Raw genomic sequence first — 27,556 nt, 5'->3', positions numbered from 1 at the left:
CAAGTTACGGTTAAAATACTGAAAATTTTATTGTGAAATTGACAAAATGAGATTAGGGGGGTAGGGCACTAAAAGAAAAATTTGGACCATTTTAAAGAGATTGTGACGGGCAACGACTATATAGGTGTTGAAGAGGAGACATTAGCGCATCGTTTAAGAAAATCTCCAGAGTAGTTTATGTTCGAAAATCTGAAGTTCCGGTTAAAAAACTGAAATTGTGAAATTGACAAAATGAGATTAGGGGGCAGGCCAATTTATGTTAATTTTGGACCAATTTAAGAGATTGTGACGGGCAACGACTATATAGGTGTTGTAGAGGAGACATTGGCGCATCGTTTAAGAAAATCTCCAGAGTGGTTTATGTTCGAAAATCTGAAGTTAATTTAAGTTAATTTTGGACCAATTTCAAGAGATTGTGACGGGCAACGACTATATAAGTGTTGTAGAGGAGACATTGGCGCATCGTTTAAGAAAATCTCCAGAGTGGTTTATGTTCGAAAATCTGAAGTAACGGTTAAAAAATTGAAATTGTGAAATTGACAAAATGAGATTAGGGGGGTAGGGCACTAAAAGAAAAATTTGGACCATTTTAAAGAGATTGTGACGGGCAACGACTATATAGGTGTTAAAGAGGAGACAATGGCGCATCGTTTAAGAAAATCTCCAGAGTGGTTTATGTTAAAAAATCTGAAGTTACGGTTAAAAAACTGAAATTTTTATTGTGAAATTGACAAAATGAGTTTAGGGGGGTAGGGCACTAAAAGAAACAATTGGGCCATTTTAAAGAATGTTCGAAAATCTGAAGTTCCGGTTAAAAAACTGAAATTGTGAAATTGACAAAATGAGATTAGGGGTAGGCCAATTTAAGTTAATTTTGGACCAATTTCAAGAGATTGTGACGGGCAACAATTACATAGGTGTTGTAGAGGAGACATTGGCGCATCGTTTAATAAAATCTCCAGAGTGGTTTATGTTCGAAAATCTGAAGTTCCGGTTAAAAAACTGAAATTGTGAAATTGACAAAATGAGATTAGGGGGGTAGGCCAATTTAAGATAATTTTGGACAAATTTCAAGAGATTGTGACGGGCAACGACTATATAGGTGTTGTAAAGGAGACATTGGCGCATCGTTTTAGAAAATCTCCAGAGTGGTTTATGTTCGAAAATCTCAAGTCACGGTTAAAATACTGAAAATTTTATTGTGAAATTGACAAAATGAGATTAGGGGGGTAGGGCACTAAAAGAAAAATTTGGACCATTTTAAAGAGATTGTGACGGGCAACGACTATATAGGTGTTGAAGAGGAGACATTGGCGCATCGTTTAAGAAAATCTCCAGAGTGGTTTATGTTCGAAAATCTGAAGTTCCGGTTAAAAAACTGAAATTGTGAAATTGACAAAATGAGATTAGGGGGGTAGGCCAATTTAAGATAATTTTGGACCAATTTCCAGAGATTGTGACTGGCAACGACTATATAGGTGTTGTAGAGGAGACATTGGCGCATCGTTTAAGAAAATCTCCAGAGTGGTTTATGTTCGAAAATCTCAAGTTACGGTTAAAATACTGAAAATTTTATTGTGAAATTGACAAAATGAGATTAGGGGGGTAGGGCACTAAAAGAAAAATTTGGACCATTTTAAAGAGATTGTGACGGGCAACGACTATATAGGTGTTGAAGAGGAGACATTGGCGCATCGTTTAAGAAAATCTCCAGAGTAGTTTATGTTCGAAAATCTGAAGTTCCGGTTAAAAAACTGAAATTGTGAAATTGACAAAATGAGATTAGGGGGCAGGCCAATTTATGTTAATTTTGGACCAATTTAAGAGATTGTGACGGGCAACGACTATATAGGTGTTGTAGAGGAGACATTGGCGCATCGTTTAAGAAAATCTCCAGAGTGGTTTATGTTCGAAAATCTGAAGTTAATTTAAGTTAATTTTGGACCAATTTCAAGAGATTGTGACGGGCAACGACTATATAAGTGTTGTAGAGGAGACATTGGCGCATCGTTTAAGAAAATCTCCAGAGTGGTTTATGTTCGAAAATCTGAAGTAACGGTTAAAAAATTGAAATTGTGAAATTGACAAAATGAGATTAGGGGGGTAGGGCACTAAAAGAAAAATTTGGACCATTTTAAAGAGATTGTGACGGGCAACGACTATATAGGTGTTAAAGAGGAGACAATGGCGCATCGTTTAAGAAAATCTCCAGAGTGGTTTATGTTAAAAAATCTGAAGTTACGGTTAAAAAACTGAAATTTTTATTGTGAAATTGACAAAATGAGTTTAGGGGGGTAGGGCACTAAAAGAAACAATTGGGCCATTTTAAAGAATGTTCGAAAATCTGAAGTTCCGGTTAAAAAACTGAAATTGTGAAATTGACAAAATGAGATTAGGGGTAGGCCAATTTAAGTTAATTTTGGACCAATTTCAAGAGATTGTGACGGGCAACAATTACATAGGTGTTGTAGAGGAGACATTGGCGCATCGTTTAATAAAATCTCCAGAGTGGTTTATGTTCGAAAATCTGAAGTTCCGGTTAAAAAACTGAAATTGTGAAATTGACAAAATGAGATTAGGGGGGTAGGCCAATTTAAGATAATTTTGGACAAATTTCAAGAGATTGTGACGGGCAACGACTATATAGGTGTTGTAAAGGAGACATTGGCGCATCGTTTTAGAAAATCTCCAGAGTGGTTTATGTTCGAAAATCTCAAGTCACGGTTAAAATACTGAAAATTTTATTGTGAAATTGACAAAATGAGATTAGGGGGGTAGGGCACTAAAAGAAAAATTTGGACCATTTTAAAGAGATTGTGACGGGCAACGACTATATAGGTGTTGAAGAGGAGACATTGGCGCATCGTTTAAGAAAATCTCCAGAGTGGTTTATGTTCGAAAATCTGAAGTTCCGGTTAAAAAACTGAAATTGTGAAATTGACAAAATGAGATTAGGAGGGTAGGCCAATTTAAGTTAATTTTGGACCAATTTCAAGAGATTGTGACGGGCAACGACTATATAAGTGTTGTAGAGGAGACATTGGCGCATCGTTTAAGAAAATCTCCAGAGTGGTTTATGTTCGAAAATCTGAAGTTACGGTTAAAAAATTGAAATTATGAAATTGACAAAATGAGATTAGGGGGGTAGGGCACTAAAAGAAAAATTTGGACCATTTTAAAGAGATTGTGACGGGCAACGACTATATAGGTGTTAAAGAGGAGACAATGGCGCATCGTTTAAGAAAATCTCCAGAGTGGTTTATGTTCGAAAATCTGAAGTTACGGTTAAAAAACTGAAATTTTTATTGTGAAATTGACAAAATGAGTTTAGGGGGGTAGGGCACTAAAAGAAACAATTGGGCCATTTTAAAGAAATTGTGACGGGCAACGACTATATAGGTGTTGTAGAGGAGACATTGGCGCATCGTTTAAGAAAATCTCCAAAGTGGTTTATGTTCGAAAATCTTAAGTTACGGTTAAAAAACTGAAATTGTGAAATTGACAAAATGAGATTATGGGGTTAGGCCAATTTAAGTTAATTTTGGACCAATTTCAAGAGATTGTGACGGGCAACGATTATATAGGTGTTGTAGAGGAGACATTGGTGCATCGTTTAATAAAATCTCCAGAGTGGTTTATGTTCGAAAATCTGAAATTCCGGTCAAAAAAACTGAAATTGTGAAATGACTAAATGAGATTGAGGGTTAAGCCAATTTAAGTTAATTTTGGACCAATTTCAAGAGATTGTGACGGGCAACGACTATATAGGTGTTGTAGAAGAGACATTGGCGCATCGTTTTAGAAAATCTCCAGAGTGGTTTATGTTCGAAAATCTGAAGTTACGGTTAAAAAACTGAAACTTTTATTGTGAAATTGACAAAATGAGATTAGGGGGCTAGGGCAATTCAAGTTAATTTTGGACTAATTTGAAGATTGTGACGGGCAACGACTATATGGGTGTTGTAGAGGAGACAATGGCGCATCGTTTAAGAAAATCTCCAGAGTGGTTTATGTTCGAAAATCTGAAGTTACGGTTAAAAAACTGAAAATGTTATTGTGAAATTGACAAAATGAGATTAGGGGGGTAGGCCAATTTAAGTTAATTTTGGACCAATTTCAAGAGATTGTGACGGGCAACGATTACATAGGTGTTGTAGAGGAGACATTGGCGCATCGTTTAAGAAAATCTCCAGAGTGGTTTATGTTCGAAAATCTGAAGTTCCGGTTAAAAAACTGAAATTGTGAAATTGACAAAATGAGATTAGGGGGGTAGGCCAATTTAAGATAATTTTGTACCAATGTCAAGAAATTGTGACGGGCAACGACTATATAGGTGTTGTAGAGGAGACATTGGCGCATCGTTTAAGAAAATCTCCAGAGTGGATTATGTTCGAAAATCTGAAGTTACGGTTAAAAAACTGAAATTGTGAAATTGACAAAATCAGATTAGGGGGTAGGCCAATTAAAGTTAATTTTGGACCAATTTCAAGAGATTGTGACGGGCAACGATTACATAGGTGTTGTAGAGGAGACATCGGCGCATCGTTTAAGAAAATCTCCAGAGTGGTTTATGTTCGAAAATCTGAAGTTACGGTTAAAAAACTGAAATTGTGAAATTGACTAAATGAGATTGGGGGTTAGGCCAATTTAAGTTAATTTTGGACCAATATTAAGAGATTGTGACGGGCAACGACTATATAGGTGTTGTAGAGGAGACATTGGCGCATCGTTTAGGAAAATCTCCAGAGTGGGTTATGTTCGAAAATCTGAAGTTACGGTTAAAAAAATGAAAATTTTATTGTGAAATTGACAAAATGAGATTTGGGGGGTAGGGCAATTCAAGTTAATTTTGGACCTATTTCAAGAGATTGTGACGGGCAACGACTTTATAGGTGTTGTAGAGGAAACAATGGCGCATCGTTTAAGAAAATCTCCAGAGTGGTTTATGTTCGAAAATCTGAAGTTACGGTTAAAAAACTGAAAATTTTATTGTGAAATTGACAAATGAGTTTAGGGGGGTAGGGCACTAAAAGAAACAATTGGACCATTTTAAAGAGATTGTGACGGGCAACGACTATAAAGGTGTTGTAGAGGAGACATTGGCGCATTGTTTAAGAAAATCTCCAGAGTGGTTTATGTTCGAAAATCTTAAGTTACGGTTAAAAAACTGAAATTGTGAAATTGACAAAATGAGATTAGGGGGGTAGGCAAATTTAAGTTAATTTTGGACCAATTTCAAGAGATTGTGACGGGCAACGATTTTATAGGTGTTGTAGAGGAGACATTGGTGCATCGTTTAGGAAAATCTCCAGAGTGGTTTATGTTCGAAAATCTTAAGTTACGGTTAAAAAACTGAAATTGTGAAATTGACAAAATGAGATTAGGGGGGTAGGCAAATTTAAGTTAATTTTGGACCAATTTCAAGAGATTTTGACGGACAACGACTATATAGGTGTTGTAGAGGAGACAATGGCGCATCGTTTAAGAAAATCTCCAGAGTGGTTTATGTTCGAAAATCTGAAGTTCCGGTTAAAAAACTGAAATTTTGAAATTGACTAAATGAGATTGGGGGTTAGGCCAATTTAAGTTAATTTTGGACCAATTTCAAGAGATTTTTACGGGCAACGACTATAAAGGTGTTGTAGAGGAGACAATGGGGCATCGTTTAAGAAAATCTCCAGAGTGGTTTATGTTCGAAAATCTGAAGTTCCGGTTAAAAAACTGAAATTTTGAAATTGACTAAATGAGATTGGGGATTAGGCCAATTTAAGTTAATTTTGGACCAATTTCAAGAGATTGTGACGGGCAACGACTATAAAGGTGTTGTAGAGGAGACAATGGCGCATCGTTTAAGAAAATCTCCAGAGTGGTTTATGTTCGAAAATCTGAAGTTCCGGTTAAAAAACTGAAATTTTGAAATTGACTAAATGAGATTGGGGGTTAGGCCAATTTAAGTTAATTTTGGACCAATTTCAAGAGATTGTGACGGGCAACGACTATATAGGTGTTGTAGAAGAGACATTGGCGCATCGTTTAGGAAAATCTCAAGAGTGGTTTATCTTCGAAAATCTGAAGTTACGGTTAAAAAACTGAAACTTTTATTGTGAAATTGACAAAATGAGATTAGGGGGTAGGGCAATTTAAGTTAATATTGGACCAATTTCAAGAGATTGTGACGGGCAACGACTATATAGGTGTTGTAGAGGAGACAATGGCGCATCGTTTAAGAAAATCTCCAGAGTGGTTTATGTTCGAAAATCTGAAGTTACGGTTAAAAATCTGAAATTGTGAGATTGACAAAAACGGAAAAATTGATGAAATTTTCGTTTCCGTTCTCTAACTTCAGTTTGCCTCAACCAAATGTTATGAAACTTAGACACAATGCTTATTACCACAAAACGATCTCAACTGTATGTGGAAGTTGACTCATGCATATTTAAAATCCTGAAAAATAGACCAACACTCATCCTTAATGTTTAAAATTAATTATTTTCCAATTAATCAAAGTGACAATTTATATACCTTCAGACATTTATTGACATGTACAATATAATATTTCAGATCACTTGAAGTAGTATTGGCAGTAATTTTAAAGTGATCATTTGATTAAGCATTTGAATGGGCTTGATAGTGCTTTCTTTTTTCGATATCTCTCTTTTTGTAGTATTCATTCAAAATTCGTAATTTGTCTAAATAAACATATCTTTAATAAATAAATATCACAAAATAATAAAGAAAAAACATACGGAAACAGAAGAGAGCAAGTGGCCGAAAATGGTTTATTTATTACAATAACAAAAATAGACATAATTTGAAAGTCACAATTATGAAATGCTTACGTTTTCCCTTTTCTTTAGATTACTACGTATTCGTGAACATATACATGCAAACAAATAAATATTTTCCTCTCATTCTACGTTTAGAATTAACAATGGGAATGGAATTAAATGAGGTTTTTCTAAACATTTAATTTTATTATACTTCACGTCAAAATGCCATATTTTGATTGGCTAATACGAGGGTGTTAATTTACCCTATTACCCTTCATGGAGACGCTTGATCAAGTGTGCGCTTTATTAAATACGACTCTATCATATGGCAAATACTCTATTACCCTTCACGGAGACGCTTGATCAAGTGTGCGCTTTATTAAATACGACTCTATCCTATGGCAAATACTCTATTATCCTTCACGGAGACGCTTGATCAAGTGTGCGCTTTATTAAATACGGATGGTTGTTATGTACAAGACGTCATAGTTTATTACTTTGAATTTGAAATTTAATCGACAGTAATAACAGAACATTCAGTATAATAAATTAAATAACACATGTCTGAGAGGGTGATAGAGCAGATTGTTACCCCTCGAAAAGACACTGTCAACCTTGGCTTCGCCTCAATTGACAATGTTTTCTCGGGATAACAATCTGCTCAATAACCCTCTCAGCTATGTGTTATTTATATAATGTATAATTCTGTTAATATTTGAAATGTATGTTCTTATTATTTATTTACTTTTTGTTGGGTTGCTTAATGATTGACATTTGCAGTTCATTTGGTTTTATTTATACCAAATGAATACTCATTCATTTTACAATAACAATAACAATAGGTCTTGACAGATACAAGTTCTTAATTACTTCATTTAATTTAAGGATGAAAATGCAAAGGGATACTGAATAACTATTACATCTTATTTACTTTTGTTTTAATGAGTTTGGACAGATGGGCATAAATCCTTCATTTGAAACAATTAAACTTGTTATAAAATATTGTAAGAGGAAATCTGTCACTGAAACCAATTAATCCACCTTAAAATTTGATGGTTCACACAATAAAATTCTAACCTTAGAGATTTGGTAAATTGTTTTAAATGGCTTTCTATAATCATTATCATGATCATGATAATCTATCATGTGTCTCTAAATTTCAATTCATGTTTTATTAAAGAAACAGGGGTGGGTGGGGGGGGGGGACACACACATTGAATGAAAAGTGATATTACAAATTTAATATAACATAACCAAATAACGAAACATTTAACATAAATAGTTTAAGAAAGGTCGTAATGGAATTGTAGCAAACTTTGCACACTTTTAAATGACTTAGTAAATCAACGAAAAATACTCCGGCGTTATGGTCATTATTTTTCATAACAATTCTTTCAGTGGAATTTTGATAAAGTCGTGTATTTTTTCCTGAAAAGGTTCTGTTTCGTACACATCGCTATGTGTGATTTCTCGAAATTTCTACATTTTCTGCTATTTATCCGTAGCGAGTTAACTTCTCCAGCTAAAATTTTACCGCTGGTAAATCATTTGTTATTTGTCTCATAATAGTTAAATTCATATAATGGCACTCATACATATAAGTTTTATAACATCAAGAATCAATTTCAAATAAATTTCAAACCTTCGTTCAGTTTAATAAAGGAAATAAAATACGAACCATTCTTACACATTTTTCAAATATTCACAAATTGAACCTTATATACCCGTATATATAATGTTTTTGGTGAAACACTTATATTTTCTTTCCTCCTTCATATTCAACTGACTTGCCGATTGCAGCCTGCAACCAACGGGAAGTGCTATTTTGCAGGTTGCGGGTTGCGGGTTGCAGGTTGCGGGTTGCGGGTTGCAGGTCACACATATAAATATTATATACGTAAAAAGGTCATATTAGGGGAATTAATACATATAAAATCTACCCCATGACTAATAAAGGAGAAGGCTCACGAAGGGTTAAAATTTTGATGTTTTTTAAATCGGGACAAAAAACTTAAAACTTATAGAAATACTTGTGATAATACTATTAAGACAAAAATATATTTTTTTTGCACCTTCCTTTCAACTTTATGAAGCTATGACCCCTTAAATAAACATTATTTGTATTAAAGGTCAATTTTGGTAATTTTTTTAATTAATTAAGCTTGGCCGCCATTCACGATCCAAATTTTTTTTATATTGATGAACTCTATATCCGCAAAATTGGAATCTTTTAGTTACAAAACATTTTGGATCGTAGGTGGCGGCCAAGGGTTTCCTAAAGCTTTTGGGTCTGAAAATTGCACAAGATCATCATATTTTGACAAAATGTCCAAAATGGGCCTACTTTGGAGAATAGTATGTACTTTTATGAAAAGAACAGATTTATTTAGCAGTAAGGTTTTTGAAAAAGACCAATTTACGTACTGAACTGTGAACCTTTTGGTGTTTTATGATAAAGTTGATATTTTAGGCCATTTTGTGCCATAAGTGAACCTTGTCCTTACAATTATTTCTTACAGTACTGTGTGGTAAAAGTGTCTTGTCAGTTATCAGTTGTCAGTATTTAATTTTCTTTTTATCATAATCTTCAAATTCAATAATCATAATTTTAATACACATACATAATAAAATTGAGAATGGAAATGGGGAATGTGTCAAAGAGACAACAACCCGACCACAGAACAGACAACAGCAGAAGGCCACCAACAGGTCTTCAATGCAGCGAGAAATTCCCGCACCCGGAGGCGTCCTTCAGCTGGCCCCTAAACAAATATATATACTAGTTCAGTGATAATGAACGCCATACTAAACTCCAAATTGTACACAAGAAACTAAAATTAAAAATAATACAAGACTAACAAAGGCTAGAGGCTCCTGACTTGGGACAGGCGCAAAAATGCGGCGGGGTTAAACATGTTTATGAGATCTCAACCCTCCCCCTATACCTCTAGCCAATGTAGAAAAGTAAACGCATAACAATACGCACATTAAAATTCAGTTCAAGAGAAGTCCGAGTCTGATGTCAGAAGATGTAACCAAAGAAAATAAACAAAATGACAATAATACATAATGTATCTTTTGGTGCTAATCGTACTGCTCAATTGCTATTAATAGTTCTTAACATTGATTCTATAGTGAAGTTAAAGTAATAAAAACTTCAAATTGACATAGGCTGAACAGGTTCTATGGACACATTAATCTGTCTTAATCTAGTTATATAAACAATTAAATTCCTTTCAATGGACATTAAAAATCTTTGAGGCTAATATTAAGAAATTATTAGCTTTAAATAATTAATTGCTTTTTTTTTGCCAAAACAGAAGGGACACCTCTATTTGTCGGTCTTTACTCGGTGATTTAGCACTTTTAGTTATCTCTAGCAGTTATCTGGTTTCTCAACTGTCAAGTCAAACAGTAACTTTATTTTTATAAAACTTTATTCAAGGTGAGCAAAAAATACAACTTTTAAAACAGAAGTGTGTTCAGCTGCTTAAACAGCCATTTTCTGAGAATACATTTCTGTTTGGCCTCCCCAACATTACTGACTGGTTTGTCAGAAAGAGACAAAACACCTCGCAAAACACGATTATTAAGTTTACGTATAATTTCTCCAATACAGAAGTGACGTACTTAGATACTGAGGTGTACAAAGGGGAGCATTTTAAATCGAGTGGTGTCCTTGATTTCAGGTTGCATGTCTTATGAGTATCTCCCAATTACAAGTGCACATCTTAGACATACTTTTCAAATTGTAATAACAAGTGAAACAAGTCGTCACTTAAGAAACAACTAGAAAACACCCGCGAAATCGCGGGCTTTTAGAGTGTGGTTGAAAGTATGTAATCTGTTGTAGGATGAATTTTTGTAAAAGATTTTATGACTGGAGAATTTCAAAAACGGTATCAAATTAGAAAGGTCATAGGTACATGTACATGGGGACATTACAATTTTTTTTTAGCCCTCCCCCTTTTTTCCAAAGTCCGTTATTTTTTGTTTTTCTGTTAATTTTAATTATTTTCGCGTTTTTCTGTATATTATGAACATACATATACTATAAATGAAGTGCATTTGCTATTTACTATCAATTCCAAGTTTACTATCTAGGGCGGTCACTGATATATTATATAGAGACTCTCTAGATCTCTAAATAATAAAGCAGTGACCGCCGTGGATAGTAGACTTGGAATTGATAGTAAATAGCAAATACACTTTATTTATAGTATATGCATTATCATAGTACATGTAGTATACAGAAAACGCGAAAATAATTGTCCTGTTCCCAAGTACTTATGAAAATTATATGTAATTTTAAGAGTCCTAAACGGAAGTCTTGTCTATGACTTAAGAGTCCGTCCGATGACGAAAATATTATCGGGACGCCTTTATTATTGTTTCCTCCCAAAATAACCCAAACTGAATAATCATAAGCGAGGATGACAAATGCGACTATGCGTGATACCTATAGGACACAGAGGCATGATGATTTATTTATTGTGGAAGGAAGAGAAGCGACACACAAAATGAGGTCTTCTCATTTAATAGTATAAATAGCAACGAGACTGATCTCAACAACATTTTATGACTTTGGCGAAATAAACTTATAGATAGAGGAGGTTATGATATTAAAGTTTCAAACTGCGTAAGACATTACAGATGTGAAACACAAGATTAAAAGATGCAGTAAACTCTGTCAAATAATTTTAGAAAAAAGGAAATTTCACTTGCACTGCATGGTAACTAAATATATAACCCTGCAGTAATAATTCTTAACAGAGCTTTTAAGAAACATTGGCATATTTTTCAAAGAGATGAATATTGTTTTGATTGATATTCAATAAAAAAGGAGTTCCAATGTCTCCCGCGTTGCACTTATTTAATATTTTCAAGTGGCATAATTTTATCATCTTATTAAAAAATCCGATTGTCCACCTTTATAGAACTTATCCGAGATACTGCTGATATTAATCTAAAGTATAAGTTTTATAAATATCTGGCAAGAATTGTACCTGTATGAGCGCTAACGAGGCCATTTTCCATAAATTTAATATTTCCAAGGGACATAACTCTTTTAAAAAAAGTCGATCGTCCACCATTTTAGAACTTAATTTTAACTTTGAAGGAGCATCAATTGAAAACAAGACTTTTGAATAGGTAGGCTTTTGAGAAGGACCCTTGCTAAGAATGCAATAGAACTTCGCTGAAAAATTCAGAAACACCGTTCATTAAAAATATATACAATGATATACGTATGTACATCTAGCCGTTTAAAGGCAATAAGTCTTAACCACTATATAAAAACTGTGTCAAGTCTTGATGTTTTAGTATGTATGTTCTATGCATTTGTTGAAAGTTTTACCCAGATATTTGTTCAGTTTTCTCTTTTCGAACAGAAAGTGTATGTATTAGATAAACTCTGAGGGTGTTAGACCAATTAAGTGCATTTACATCTCAAGATATTATGATTAATGTAAAGTGATAGATTTCTATTGTTAGGTGTAAGTTTATTTACAGCAGAATGTTGTTTAACGTAATTGGATACCCTGCCTTTAACACATGTTGATCATTAGATACACCCTCTCATGCTAATGCCCTCGTTGTATATCTAATACTTAAACCCGCAACCTTCAACCTGCAACCTGCAACCCGCAACCCGCAACCTGCATTTTAGACAATTTCGCAACCAACAGTCCGCTCCGGTATCACTTGGTCCAACTCTTTATTGGAATGATTGAAATCTACATTGTAATCACAAGTCAATTTATCTACAAAACTACTTTTGAAATACCAAATGGTTTTTTTTTCAATTCTTAATTTTCATCCTTATGATACTTTACTTCAGAACTTGTTCCTGTATTGTTATGAATTTCAGTTAATGGCCAATTTCTAAGTGAAGATTCGTCTAAATTCCATTTAATAGATACATTTAAAAACGCTTACCGTTACCTTGATGGCATTTTTGCTTCAAATAATAAAGAATTCCCTAATCATACTGCTGAAATTTACCCCAGAGAACTTACTTTAAATAAAAGTAATACTTGTATAAACAGCAATACTTTTGCTTTTTACAGATTTTGACATATGATTACATTTCAGTTTCATACGAACAAATTCGTAAGGGTTCCGTGGAACCCAGTGTCTCGCCTACTTTTGCTGTTAGTCGCAGGCTCAACAAAAATGGGGAAATAATTATTGCAAATGTTCCTCTATATACTATCTTTTGATTGTAAGAAGCTTCTGAAAACTTTAACTGCAGACTGTATGTAATGTTAACTGGAAGAACAACTAAGTCCATTTATAAGTAATATACGGAAAAACAGGATTTTTTTTTTTTACAAAATTTCCTTCTAGATACTAGCTTTTGATCATAAACAAGCTTCTGTCCAAGTTTGGTACAAATCCAGGATAGTGTTAAGAAAGTTATTAAAATTTGAAAAACTTTAACCACACAGTTAATGTTATGTTAACTGGCAGAAAAACTAAGTCCATTTATAAGTAAAATACGGATAAACAGGATTATTTTTTTAACAAAATTAACATTTGAATACTATCTTATGATCATAAACAAGCTTCTGTCCAAGTATGGTACAAATCCAGGATAGTTTAAGAAAGTTATTATAATTTGAAAAACTTTAACCACAGAGTGAATGTTATGTTAACTGGCAGAAAAACTAAGTCCATTTATAAGTAAAATACGGATAAACAGGATTATTTTTTTAACAAAATTAACTTTTTAATACTATCTTATGATCATAAACAAGCTTCTGTCCATGTATGGTACAAATCCAGGATAGTTTAAGAAAGTTATTAAAATTGGAAAAACTTTAACCACAGAGTGAATGTTATGTTAACTGGCAGAAAAACTAAGTCCAGTTATGAGTAAAATACGGATAAACAGGATTTTTCTTTACAAAATGTTCTTCTGGATACTATCTTATGATTATAAACAAGCTTCTGTCCAAGGTTGGTACAAATCCAGGATAGTTTAAGAAAGTTATTAAAATTTGAAAAACTTTAACCACAGAGTGAATGTAATGTTAACTGGCAGAAAAACTAAGTCCATTTATGAGTAAAATACGGATAAACAGGATTTTTTTTTACAAAATTTACTTCTGGATACTATCTTATAATCATAAACAAGCTTCTGTCCAAGTTTATTAGAAATCCAGGATAGTTTAAGAAAGTTATTAAAATTTTAAAAACTTTAACCACAGAGTGAATATTTGTGGACGCCGCCGACGACGCTGGACGACGACGACGACAACGCCGACGACGGAATGTAGGATCGCTATGTCTCGCTTTTGCGACAAAAGTCGCAGGCTCGACAAAAATCAAAAGAAAACTTCACGACGACAAAATAGACGATTTTGTGCCCTTGATCGTTTTAAAGCGTGAATTGATCGGTCTTTTTCGAGTGTTATCATGTTTTTTTCGTGTGAATATGGTGTAAAATGTTAACAAACAGACTTCTTCTCTTTTCGTAAGACGGGAAATAAAAGTTTAAAAAAAACGTCAAAGGTAAAAACATCGATTGAAGTTATACACGTTGAATATAAAATTATCCTTAGAAAGCTCTTTTTGAATATTCAAAAATGTGTAATAAAGCCATCTGTAGGGTGGTGAAATTCTAACATAAAAACCGATCTAAAATTGATACTTTAAGTCAGAAGAGCATAAGTTATGGAACAAAATAACATTTGGTTGAGACAAATTGGAGTTAAAGAGAACGGAAATGAAAATTTCAGCAATTTTTCTATTTGTAAAGGAGTATAACTCTAGAACGGTAAAAGTGACGCCACCAAAATTAAAATTTGATCTGTGTTTTGTGGTAATAAGCATCGTTTGTTGATGTGGTTCATAAGTGTTTCTCGTTTCTCGTTATTCATATAGATTAGACCGTTGGTTTTCCCGTTTGAATGGTTTTACACTAGTAATTTTTGGGGCCCTTTATAGCTTGCTGTTCGGTGTGAGCTAAGGCTCCATGTTGAAGACCGTACTTTGACTTATAATTGTTTACTTTTATAAATTTTGACTTGGATGGAGTGTTGTCTCATTGGCACTCATACCACATCTTCTAATATCTATATATTGTGTAAAAGTTTTATGACAATTGGTTGAGGCAAACTAAAGTAAGAGAATGGAAACCAATTTTGGGACGTACGGACACAGGGACGTTCAGACGGACAAGGGTAAAGTTTAATGCCCCTCCGCTATGGCGGGGGCATAATAAGCTAAATAATATTGGTAGGTTATCGAGTCTCTTTTTGTGATAAAAATTATATCTTTTTTTTTAAATAGGACGAATAGGATGACTCGGACTTTTACATTAAATTTAGCATTGGCATTATTTGGGACATACGGATGCACGGACGTACAGACGGACAAGGGTAAAGTTTAACGCCCCTCCGCTACGGCGGGGCATAATAAGCTAAAAAATATTGATAGGTTATCGAGTTCCTTTTTGTGATATATGATTTTTTTTTAAATGGGGCGAAAAGGATGACTCGGACTTTTACATTATATTTAGCATCGGCATTATTTGGGACGTACGGATGCACGGACGTACAGACGGACAAGGGTAAAGCTTAATGCCCCTCCGCTACGGCGGGGCATAATAAACTAAAAATATTGATAGGTTATAGAATTCCTTTTTGTGATATATGTTTTTTTTAATGGGGGGAAAAGGATGACTTGGACTTTTACCTTATATTTAGCATTGGCATTATTTGGGACGTACAGACGCACGGACGTACAGACGGACAAGGGTAAATCTTAATGCCCCTCCGCTACGGCGGGGGCATAATAAGCTAAAAATATTGATAGGTTATAGAATTCCTTTTTGTTATATTTTTTTCACTAGAATTATTTCACACGCGAGTAAATGTAAATATATTTATTTTCTAAAAAAATAAAAGTTCGATATCGCACAGCTAATTCTTCTAAAATCTAGAAACAACTGATTAACATAAAAGTTGACAAACACTTAAATTGGAACACGTGCAACCTAGTTAATTCACGAGAAAGATAATAAACCGTTATTAGCTACCACAGACGAACATCTATATATCAACTCTTGCCATAAACTTGCGTATCGTCCCCATAACATTTATGAATTTGACAGATGCTGAGTTCGGACAGACAAAACAATAAACATTGATATAAACATCTATTAAAATTTTAAATTCAAATCAAAGTTGTGTTTTAAATTTCGTTTTTGTATTACTGTTCTCTCATATTTTCCATTATTTTGTGAAAAAATGAAATTGTCTCAGTCAAATAATTTGACAAAGTTTATCAGAAGTTTAGCTATTACCCTATTATACTCAACGAAGCTCGGAGATAAATGTACGTTCACCCGTAGAACGTTTAACGACCGTTGACTCGTCGAAAAAAGGGAAGAGGTGTGGTTTGGTCATTCAACACGATAATTCCAAAGCTTTCAGACAAATTACTTCTTTATTTCAGCAATCACTTCTTTTTTATTAGTAAAATAAAATTAATAGGACTGTATTATATTTCTTTCCATTTTTGGGGACCATTATTATCAATTATGTTGTGTGCAGTATACAAATATGTAATAATGTGCACGTTTACAATCATCCATGTTTTATGTGGATGGCGAAGGAGTTGACAGAAAGAGATATGCAAAAAGAATATAAAATGACATTGTCAAAGTTTTAGGACCCTGTTATTTCAATAAAAAAAAATAATTACTTCATTGTCGTGTTTGTGGACTACCGACTCAAAAGAATGTTGATTTCAACAAAGTGTGTTGTAAACGGTGTATACATACTGTCGGATAGCGGGAAAAATATTGATGTACTTTTTTATACAAGTATAAAAAGTAACATCATTCCATTATACAAGGTAACCCCCCCCCCCTATTTTTTTTAACCTACCTTCAGATTTACAAACATAAACGATTCTGGAGTTTTTCTAAATAGTTACGCCAATGTCTTCTCTAATCTCTCCTCTACGTTACATATACAGTCGTTGCCTGTCACAATCTCTATAAATTGGTCTTCAATCATCTTAAGGTACGCCATCCCTCGTTTTTACAATTTCAGTTTTTTAACCGTTACTTCAGATTTTGAACATAAACCACTCTGGAGATTTTCCTAAACGATGCGCCAATGTCTCCTCTACAACACCTATATAGTCGTTGTCCGTCACAATCTCTTTGAAATGGTCCAAAATTTCCTTTTAGTGCCCTACCCCCCTAATCTCATTTTGTCAATTTCACAATAAAATGTTTAGTTTTTTAACCGTAACTTCAGATTTTCGAACATAAACCACTCTGAAGATTTTGTTAAACGATGCGCCAATGTCTCCTCTACAACACCTATATAGTCGTTGCCCGTCACAATCTCTTGAAATTGGTCCAAAATTAATTTAGATTGGCCTACCCCCTAATCTCATTTTGTCAATTTCACAATAAAAGTTTCAGTTTTTTAATCATAACTTCAGATTTTCGAACATAAACCACTCTGGATATTTTCTTAAACGATGCGCCATTGTTTCTTCTACAACACCTATATAGTCGTTGCCCGTCACAATCTCTTGAAATTGGTCCAAAATTAATTTAGATTGGCCTACCCCCTCATCTCATTTTGTCAATTTCACAATAAAAGTTTCAGTTTTTTAATCGTAACTTCAGATTTTCAAACATAAACCACTCTGGATATTTTCTTAAACGATGCGCCATTGTTTCCTCTACAACACCTATATAGTCGCTGCCCGTCACAATCTCTTGAAATTGGTCCAAAATTAACTTAAATTGGCCTACCCCCCTAATCTCATTTTGTCAATTTCACAATAAAAGTTTCAGTTTTTTAATCGTAACTTCAGATTTTCGAACATAAACCACTCTGGAGATTTTCTTAAACGATGCGCCATTGTCTCTTCTACAACACTTATATAGTCGGTGCCCGTCACAATCTCTTGAAATTGGTCCAAAATTAATTTAAATTGGCCTACCACCCTTATCTAATTTTGTCAATTTCACAATTTCAGTTTTTTAACCGTTACTTCAGATTTTCGAACATAAACCACTCTGGATATTTTCTTAAACGATGCGCCATTGTTTCCTCTACAACACCTATATAGTCGCTGCCCGTCACAATCTCTTGAAATTGGTCCAAAATTAACTTAAATTGCCCTACCCCCCTAATCTCATTTTGTCAATTTCACAATAAAAGTTTCAGTTTTTTAATCGTAACTTCAGATTTTCGAACATAAACCACTATGGAGATTTTCTTAAACGATGCGCCATTGTCTCCTCTACAACACCTATATAGTCGTTGCCCGTCACAATCTCTTAAAATTGGTCCAAAATTAAATTAAGTTGCCCTACCTCCCTAATCTCATTTTGTCAATTTCACAATAAAATTTTCAGTTTTTTAACCGTAACTTCAGATTTTCGAGCATAAACCACTCTGGAGATTTTCTTAAACGATGCACCAATGTCTCCTCTACAACACTTATATAGTCGTTGCCCGTCACAATCTCTTTAAAATGGTCCAAATTTTTCTTTTAGTGCCCTACCCCCTTAATCTCATTTTGTCAATTTCACAATAAAATTTTCAGTTTTTTAACCGTAACTTCAGATTTTCGAACATAAACTACTCTGGAGATTTTCTTAAACGATGCGCCATTGTTTCCTCTACAACACCTATATAGTCGTTGCCAGTCACAATCTCTTTAAATTGGTCCAAAATTAACTTAAATTGCCCCACCCCCCTAATCTCATTTTGTCAATTTCACAATAAAAGTTTCAGTTTTTTAATCGTCACTTCAGATTTTCGAACATAAACCACTCTGGAGATTTTCTTAAACATTGCGCCATTGTCTCCTCTACAACACCTATATAATCGTTGCCCGTCACAATCTCTTGAAATTGGTCCAAAATTAATTTAGATTGGCCTACCCCCTAATCTCATTTTGTCAATTTCACAATAAAAGTTTCAGTTTTTTAATCGTAACTTCAGATTTTCGAACATAAACCACTCTGGATATTTTCTTAAACGATGCGCCATTGTCTCTTCTACAACACCTATATAGTCGTTGCCCGTCACAATCTCTTTAAAATGGTCCAATTTTTTCTTTTAGTGCCCTACCCCCTTAATCTCATTTTGTCAATTTCACAATAAAATTTTTAGTTTTATAACCGTAACTTCAGTTTTTCGAACATAAACCACTCTGGAGATTTTCTTAATCAATGCGCCATTGTCTCCTCTACAACATCATATAGTCGTTGTCCGTCACAATCTCTTGAAATAGGTCCAAAATTAACTTTAATTGGCCTACCCCACTTATCTCATTTTGTCAATTTCACAATTTCAGTTTTTTAACCGTAACTTCAGATTTTCGAACATAAACCACTCTGGATATTTTCTTAAACGATGCGCCATTGTTTCCTCTACAACACCTATATAGTCGTTGCCCGTCACAATCTCTTACAATTGGTCCAAAATTAACTTAAATTGCACTACCCCCCTAATCTCATTTTGTCAATTTCACAATAAAAGTTTCAGTTTTTTAATCGTAACTTCAGATTTTCGAACATAAACCACTCTGGAGATTTTCTTAAACGATGCGCCATTGTCTCCTCTACAACACCTATATAGTTGTTGCCCGTCACAATCTCTTGAAATTGGTCCAAAATTAATTTAAATTGGCCTACCCCCCTTATCTCATTTTGTCAATTTCACAATTTCAGTTTTTTAACCGTAACTTCAGATTTTCGAACATAAATCACTCTGGAGATTTTCTTAAACGATGCGCCAATGTCTCCTCTACAACACCTATATAGTCGTTCTCCGTAATAGTCTCTTTAAATGATCCAAATTTTTCTTTTAGTGCCTTACCCCCTTAATCTCGTTTTGTCAGTTTCATAATAAAATTTTCAGTTTTTTAACCGTAACTTCAGATTTTCGAACATATACCACTCTGGAGATTTTCTAAAAACGATGCGCCATTGTTTCCTCTACAACACATATATAGTCGTTGCCCGTCACAATCTCTTGAAATTGGTCCAAAATTAACTTAAATTGCCCTACCCCCCTAATCTCATTTTGTCAATTTCACAATCAAAGTTTCAGTTTTTTAATCGTAACTTCAGATTTTCGAACATAAACCACTCTGGATATTTTCTTAAACGATGCGCCATTGTTTCCTCTACAACACCTATATAGTCGTTGCCCGTCACAATCTCTTGAAATAGGTCCAAAATTAACTTAAATCGGCCTACCCCCTAATCTCATTTTGTCAATTTCAAAATTTCAGTTTTTTATACCGTAACTTCAGATTTTCGAACATAAACCACTCTGGAGATTTTCTTAAACGATGCGCCATTGTTTCCTCTACAACACTTATATAGTCGTTGCCCGTCACAATCTCTTGAAATTGGTCCAAAATTAACTTAAATTGCCCTACCCCCCTAATCTCATTTTGTCAATTTCACAATAAAAGTTTCAGTTTTTTAATCGTAACTTCAGATTTTCGAACATAAACCACTCTGGAGATTTTCTTAAACGATGTGCCATTGTCTCCTCTACAACACCTATATAGTCGTTGCCCGTCACAATCTCTTAAAATTGGTCCAAAATTAACTTAAATTGCCCTACCCCCTAATCTCATTTTGTCAATTTCACAATCAAAGTTTCAGTTTTTTAATCGTAACTTCAGATTTTCGAACATAAACCACTCTGGAGATTTTCTTAAACGATGCGCCATTGTCTCCTTTACAACACTTATATAGTCGTTGCCCGTCACAATCTCTTGAAATTGGTCCAAAATTAATTTAAATTGGCCTACCCAACTTATCTCATTTTGTCAATTTCACAATTTCAGTTTTTTAACCGTAACTTCAGATTTTCGAACATAAACCACTCTGGAGATTTTCTTAAACGATGTGCCATTGTCTCCTCTACAACACCTATATAGTCGTTGCCCGTCACAATCTCTTGAAATTGGTCCAAAATTAACTTAAATTGCCCTACCCCCCTAATCTCATTTTGTCTATTTCACAATCAAAGTTTCAGTTTTTTAATCGTAACTTCAGATTTTCGAACATAAACCACTCTGGAGATTTTCTTAAACGATGCGCCATTGTCTCCTCTACAACACCTATATAGTCGTTGCCCGTCACAATCTCTTGAAATAGGTCCAAAATTAACTTAAATTGGCCTACCCCCTAATCTCATTTTGTCAATTTCACAATTTCAGTTTTTTATACCGTAACTTCAGATTTTCGAACATAAACCACTCTGGAGATTTTCTTTAACGATGCGCCATTATCTCTTCTACAACACCTATATAGTCGTTGCCCGTCACAATCTCTTGAAATTGGTCCAAAATTAATTTAAATTGGCCTACCCCCCTTATCTCATTTTGTCAATTTCACAATTTCAGTTTTTTAACCGTAACTTCAGATTTTGGAACATAAATCACTCTGGAGATTTTCTTAAACGATGCGCCAATGTCTCCTCTACACTACCTATATAGTCGTTTTCCGTCACAGTCTCTTTAAATGATCCAAATTTTTCTTTTAGTGCCCTACCCCCTTAATCTCATTTTGTCAATTTCACAATAAAATTTTCAGTTTTTTAACCGTAACTTCAGATTTTCGAACATATACCACTCTGGAGATTTTCTTAAACGATGCGCCATTGTTTCCTCTACAACACCTATATAGTCGTTGCCCGTCATAATATCTTGAAATTGGTCCAAAATTAACTTAAATTGCCCTACCCCCCTAATCTCATTTTGTCAATTTCACAATAAAAGTTTCAGTTTTTTAATCATAACTTCAGATTTTCGAACATAAACCACTCTGGAGATTTTCTTAAACGATGCGCCATTGTCTCCTCTACAACACCTATATAGTCGTTGCCCGTCACAATCTCTTGAAATTGGTCCAAAATTAATTTAAATTGGCCTACCCCCCTTATCTCATTTTGTCAATTTCACAATTTCAGTTTTTTAACCGTAACTTCAGATTTTCGAACATAAACCACTCTGGAGATTTTCTTAAACGATGCGCCAATGTCTCCTCTACAACACCTATATAGTCGTTCTCCGTCACAATCTCTTGAAAATGGTCCAAATTTTTCTTTTAGTGCCCTACCCCCCCTAATCTCATTTTGTCAATTTCACAATAAAATTTTCAGTTTTTTAACCGTAACTTCAGATTTTCGAACATAAACCACTCTGGAGATTTTCTTAAACGATGCACAAATCCTCTACAACACCTATATAGTCGTTGTCCGTCACAGTCACTTTAAAATGGTCAAAATTTTTCTTTTAGTGCCCTACCCCCCTAATCTCATTTTGTCAATTTCACAATAAAATTTTCAGTTTTTTAACTGTAACTTCAGATTTTCGAACATAAACCACTCTGGAGATTTTCTTAAACGACGCGCCATTGTCTCTTCTACAACACCTATATAGTCGTTGCCCGTCACAATCTCTTCAAATTGGTCCAAAATTAACTTAAATTGGCCTACTCCCTAATCTCATTTATTCAATTTCACAATTTCAGTTTTTTAACCGTAAGTTCAGATTTTCGAACATAAACCAATCTTGAGATTTTCTTAAGCGATGCGCCAATGTCTCCTCTACAACGCCTTTATAGTCATTGCCCGTCACAATCTCTATAAATTGGTCCAAAATTAACTTTGAGTGCCCAACCCCACAATCTCATTTTGAAAGTTTCAGTTTTTTAACCCTAACTTCCGATTTTCGAACATAAAGTGATCTAGATTTTTTTTTCTACACGATGCGCCAATGTCTCCTCTACAACAACTAAATAGTCGTTGCCCGTTACAATCTCTATAAATTGGTTCAACATTAACTTTTAGTGCCCTACCCCCCTAATCTTATTTTGTCAATTTCAGTTTTTTTACCGTAACTTCAGATTTTCGAACATAAACCTCTCTGGAGATTTTCCTAAGCGATGCAGAAATGTCTCCTCTAAAACACCTATATAGTCGTTGCCTGTAACAATCTATTCAAGTTGGTCAAAAATTAACTTAAAATGTCCTATACCCAAATTTCATTTTGTTAATTTCAGTTTTTTTCTACCACAATTTAAGATTTTCGAACATAAACCACTCTGGAGATTTTCCTAAACTATGCGGCACTATCTCCTCTCAAACACCTATATAGCCTAACCTGTCACAATCTCTATTAATCGGACCAAACAACGTAAAGTGCACCCCCATTCCCTAAAAATGCATTGTGTCATTGTGTTAACTTATGGTCATTGTAATCCAGCTGTCTATTGAATGCCTTATGTGGATTTATTTAGTTAGGAAAGAAAAGCTTTGTATTCTTTATATATTAAGTATGGTTTCCCTTTTGTTTTAAGTTAGTTTTTTCGTTTTTGTTTAAGATTGTATGTATTCTCATAATTGTTCGCTAGCTCGAAAAAACGTGATAACCTTATGTGATATTGTGGTTTTTAGTTATACCTCCTAATACATATCTTATTCAATTAGAAAAAACGTGGTACGCCTGTCTTTATATTGAATTGAGTTTTATTAATAAAGATAAAATTACCAGCAACCCTTTTCCCCTTCCATAACTTTTCATAAAAGTTACTTGTTTTTTGCTAAAAATTGTAACGCAATAATATTTTATAGCGTTAGCAATTTGTTTCATGATGTCAACAATCTGTTACTGGTGGAGTTTCCGGAAAGTATTCCCCCGTAATGTATTTGTGGTGATATTCCGATATAAAAATGGATACTGTGAATCGAACCTTGTATCATGGCTTAACCAAATTACAAGGGAGGGAAACATCATTGTATACATATTAACTTTACTTCCGAGATTGTCGAAGCAAAACAAATAAAATATTCACTAGACATGCATCACCGTGATTGCTAATATCTAACAAAAACAAGATGACATTATGTCGACGGGTTCCTTAATATTGCTAAGTAAAATGTTCAGTTTGAAAAAGAAGCGTTAACTTGAATATATATATACATATGAATACTAGTACCTCAAATTGATCTACTAGTTTCATTACGGATAATGAAAAGGCTAGTTCAGGGGCGGATCCAGCCATTTATATAAGGGGGGTTGGGTTCCAAACCCAGGATAAAGGGGGGGGGGGGGTTCCAACTATATGTCCCCATTCAAATGCATTGATCGTCTAAAAAAAAAGGGGGGGGGTCCCCCCCCCCCTGGATCCGCCACTATAGTTTTAAAAGCAAATTCCGAGGAAATGAATAAAAAAAGCTTGATTACCACATGCATGACTTGCCTATTAAATAAAAATGTCATCGTGTATAGATATAAGAAGATGTGGTATGAGTGCTAATGAGACAACTCTCCATCCAAGTCAAAATTTATAAAAGTAAACCATTATAGGTCAAAGTACGGTCTTCAACACGGAGCCTTGGCTCACACCGAACAGCAAGCTATAAAGGGCCCCAAAAATTACTAGTGTAAAACCATTCAAACTGGAAAACCAACGGTCTAATTTATATAAAAAACGAGAAACGAGAAACACTTATGAACCACATCAACAAACGACAACTACTGAACATCAGATTCTTGTTGAGGTCCTTTGTCGCTTTGTTAATATGTATATTTAAGTGTAAGCTTACCATTAAAGAAACGATATATTACTTACAATAATAGAAATATATGCTGAATAAACCATATCTCTATACAGATATATGCGTGTTAACTTCCCGTCCGATAAATGCGTAACAGCACCGGCAAAAATGGTAGGCCCTTTGGAAGCCAAACTATGTTGAAAAGACAGCTCGTTGGAAAAAGCATTGATGTTATATGTAATATAGATATTTTGTTCATAAACAAGATTTAGTAAACACGTGAATTATTTGTCAAAGCGTAATAATAAAATCCGAAGGAGGCGGGGAGTTAGTATTTATTAACTCAATATTAATGGCATATCAAAGGAAAATGCAAGAAAATATTAAATCTTCTTAGAATTTGACGAACTTAATTGCTTTCTGTACTATGTAGTCGATCACAACCGTAATGATTAACAGATCTGCAGCTGGCCAAGGCTTCAATTGATTAAACCTTGATATTCACTAACGAAAAAGAGTATGTTTTGTTGAAAGAGTAAGTATGAATGGTTTTGGTTAATGGATAGTTTTACACTTCGGCATACATATTGTTGTTCAAGCAATATAGTATCCATATATTAGTATGTACAACGTTTACCACTTAATATTTATCTCAAGAGAAGATAATATCAACAATAAAGAACTCAGAAAATGTTGTCCTTATGTTAAAAATATTACAATGTACAAAGGTACACCCTACACCCCATTAAAAATATGTCAAATTCTCGAATTTCGATAAAAGATATTTAAAAAATGAAAAAAAAACGTTGCTTTCACGTTAAACTTTGTGGTCGAATTTCTCTAAAAATCGCAAGATTTAGACTAAGACCGGGGATAAATTCGTTATCTACGTTCATATCCGTAGATATGGATATGTTAACACCCTTCAGTACCCTGTACACCCTTCGGCTGCGCCTCAGGGTGTTAAAATATCCATATCTACGGATATGAACGTAGATAACTTATAATGTCCTGTCCAGCCAAATGAAAGTACCTTTTTATCCAGGATTACTGCTGGATTGGAAAACACCAGATGACAACATTTCTATAGCCCAGTCAACCTTTGGAGTCATCACTTTGAAGATCAACAAATCAAAAACGTTCTTACAAAAAGATTGCATATTTGTTCAAATAGTTCGCGTTTTAAATTGTATGAACATTTTAGAAAAATCGATTTTAAGATAAATATGACAGTAAAATACTGGCTACAGGGATTTACACATCCTTGGGTTGGCAGCGTTAAAGCACTAGCTAACAAACTTTATACACTTTCAAGATTTTTAGTCCACAACCCACTGGTAGTAAAACTCACAAGATACCGAGGCGAATTTCATTGACTGAGAAACTTCACATTAAAACGTAAGAAGTTACTCATTTTGAAAATGAGACTAAGTGCAAGGCAAAAACCTTGGACATTTATACGAAAATCTAGATAGCATGCATGTATTGATTAGTCGATACGCATACGCTATTTTGAAATAATTTATTGATAACGAAACATATAGTTATACAGAATGCCTTGACTTGGAAAGCTGAGTTGGGATCCTTGTGGAATTGTTGTAGAATAGATGTATGTTTGTTCCCAAACTCAATTCCAAATCATGAGTCACGTGATAGTAAAATCGATATTATATTTTATCGTTTTTTCATGGCTGTTTGCCTACTCGAAAAGATAATAATAAAATTGTAAATGATATTCAAACATGAATGATGCTAGTTCTGTTACTTCGGATGATAAACACTTTGTTGAACCTGTCCCTAACAAAGGTCCAATAAGTCCGCCTCGGCAAGTTCTCCAATGTTATTCTACTACTGTGTACTAAGTATTATTTAATTTGTTGTCTCCCGCGTAACGCGTTGCGGTGGACATGGAAATACTGGGCGTCCGTCCGTCCGTCCATGTGTCCGTCCGGTCTTGTTAGCGCTCTCACGGGTACAGTTCTTGCTAGATTTAAAAAAAACTTATACTATAATAGGTTAATATCAGCAATATCTCAGACAAGTTCTAAAATGGTGGACGATCGACTTTTTTTAAGGAGTTATGCCCCTTGGAAATATTAAATTTATGGAAAATGGCCTCGTTAGCCATCTCACGGGTACAATTCTTGCCAGATTTTTATAAAACTTATACTATAAGTTAATATCAGCAATATCTCGGACAAGTTCGAAAATGGTGGACGATCGACTTTTTTAAAAGAGTTATACCCCTGGGAAATATTAAATTGATTGAAAATGGCCTCGTTCGCGCTCTCACTGGTACTATATATTCTTGTCAGAGTTTTATAAAACTTATACTAGAAGTTAATATCTCGGACAAGTTCTATAATGGTGGACGATCGACTTTTTTTAAAAGATTTATGCCATCTTGGAAATATAAAATAGGTGCAACTCGGGGGGTATTGGAACTCGGTTCTTTTATTTCTTTTTAATTTCCCTTTTCCTGGTCTTGAGCAATTAGAAATTCGTACTGACATTAACACTTAGGAAGGCAGACTTCATCAAATATTAAAAGACAGATGAAAATTAGTCCACCAATTTCATTAGAGTAAACACAAAAATAATAATAGAGACACCATTGAAGCGAAGTGGAAGCTGTTTCCTTTACATTGGGACTTCACCAAATGCAACTGATCATCAAATTTTAACTTGCTATGAACAACTCGATGGGTGTCCACCAATTTCATTAGAGTAAAAAAAAAATAATAATAGTGACACCATTGAAGCGAAGTGGAAGCTGTTTCCTTTAAATCGGGACTGATTATCAAATTTTAACTTGCCATGAACAACTCGATGGGTGTCACCAGTGGAGGAGCTTACTTATCGTAGTACCTAAGGTCAGCTCTAGCTCTTGTTTTTGAACTTTTGATTTAGGCTATACAAAAATGATTGTTGGCTTATTCTTACCCTTGCGGGTATGTTTTACCCTCTGGATCAATTCTTTTTTTGAACAGATGTAAATTTAAAATGCTTCGCTGAGCGCAGCTGGATACGACCGCAGAGGCCCAACCTTGAACAGTTGGGGCGAAAATAGACACAACATTCGCGCTTGATACAGGTCTGAATTTGGATTGTAATTAAACATTTGACACATAATAGGTTTCTGACACCGAATAACTGTAGTCAAAGAACTTAGAATTGGTTATATGATTTGAAACTATATTCATTTTTTTTTTGCTTTTG

General features: G+C 34.3%; 1 protein-coding gene and 2 long non-coding RNA genes across 3 annotated transcripts in view; 1 reads left to right on the top strand and 2 right to left on the bottom strand.

The window, feature by feature from the left end:
* LOC127722027 (collagen alpha-1(XII) chain-like) overlaps nt 1-24,502 on the bottom strand; it is a 35,430-nt gene extending 10,928 nt beyond the window's left edge. The window contains exon 1 of the mRNA XM_052228879.1: nt 24,412-24,502. Coding sequence (XP_052084839.1) covers nt 24,412-24,441 — 30 coding nt within the window. The 5' untranslated portion in view covers nt 24,442-24,502. The remainder of the gene's footprint in view (nt 1-24,411) is intronic.
* Nucleotides 798-5,623, top strand: LOC127722029 (uncharacterized). Its single transcript, XR_007991609.1, has 3 exons — nt 798-1,102; nt 1,479-1,669; nt 4,518-5,623. It is a non-coding gene; the product is annotated as an uncharacterized LOC127722029 (long non-coding RNA).
* On the bottom strand, nt 19,055-22,761 carry LOC127722028 (uncharacterized). The gene is made up of 3 exons (XR_007991608.1): nt 22,749-22,761; nt 19,953-22,571; nt 19,055-19,570 (listed from the first exon to the last, which is right to left on the bottom strand). It is a non-coding gene; the product is annotated as an uncharacterized LOC127722028 (long non-coding RNA).
* Nucleotides 24,503-27,556: the final 3,054 nt, after the last annotated feature.

The sequence above is a fragment of the Mytilus californianus genome, unplaced genomic scaffold (assembly GCF_021869535.1).
Source record: "Mytilus californianus isolate M0D057914Y unplaced genomic scaffold, xbMytCali1.0.p SCAF_12, whole genome shotgun sequence".
Lineage (NCBI taxonomy): Eukaryota > Metazoa > Mollusca > Bivalvia > Mytilida > Mytilidae > Mytilus > Mytilus californianus.
This window is presented reverse-complemented; position numbering and strand designations above follow the sequence as displayed.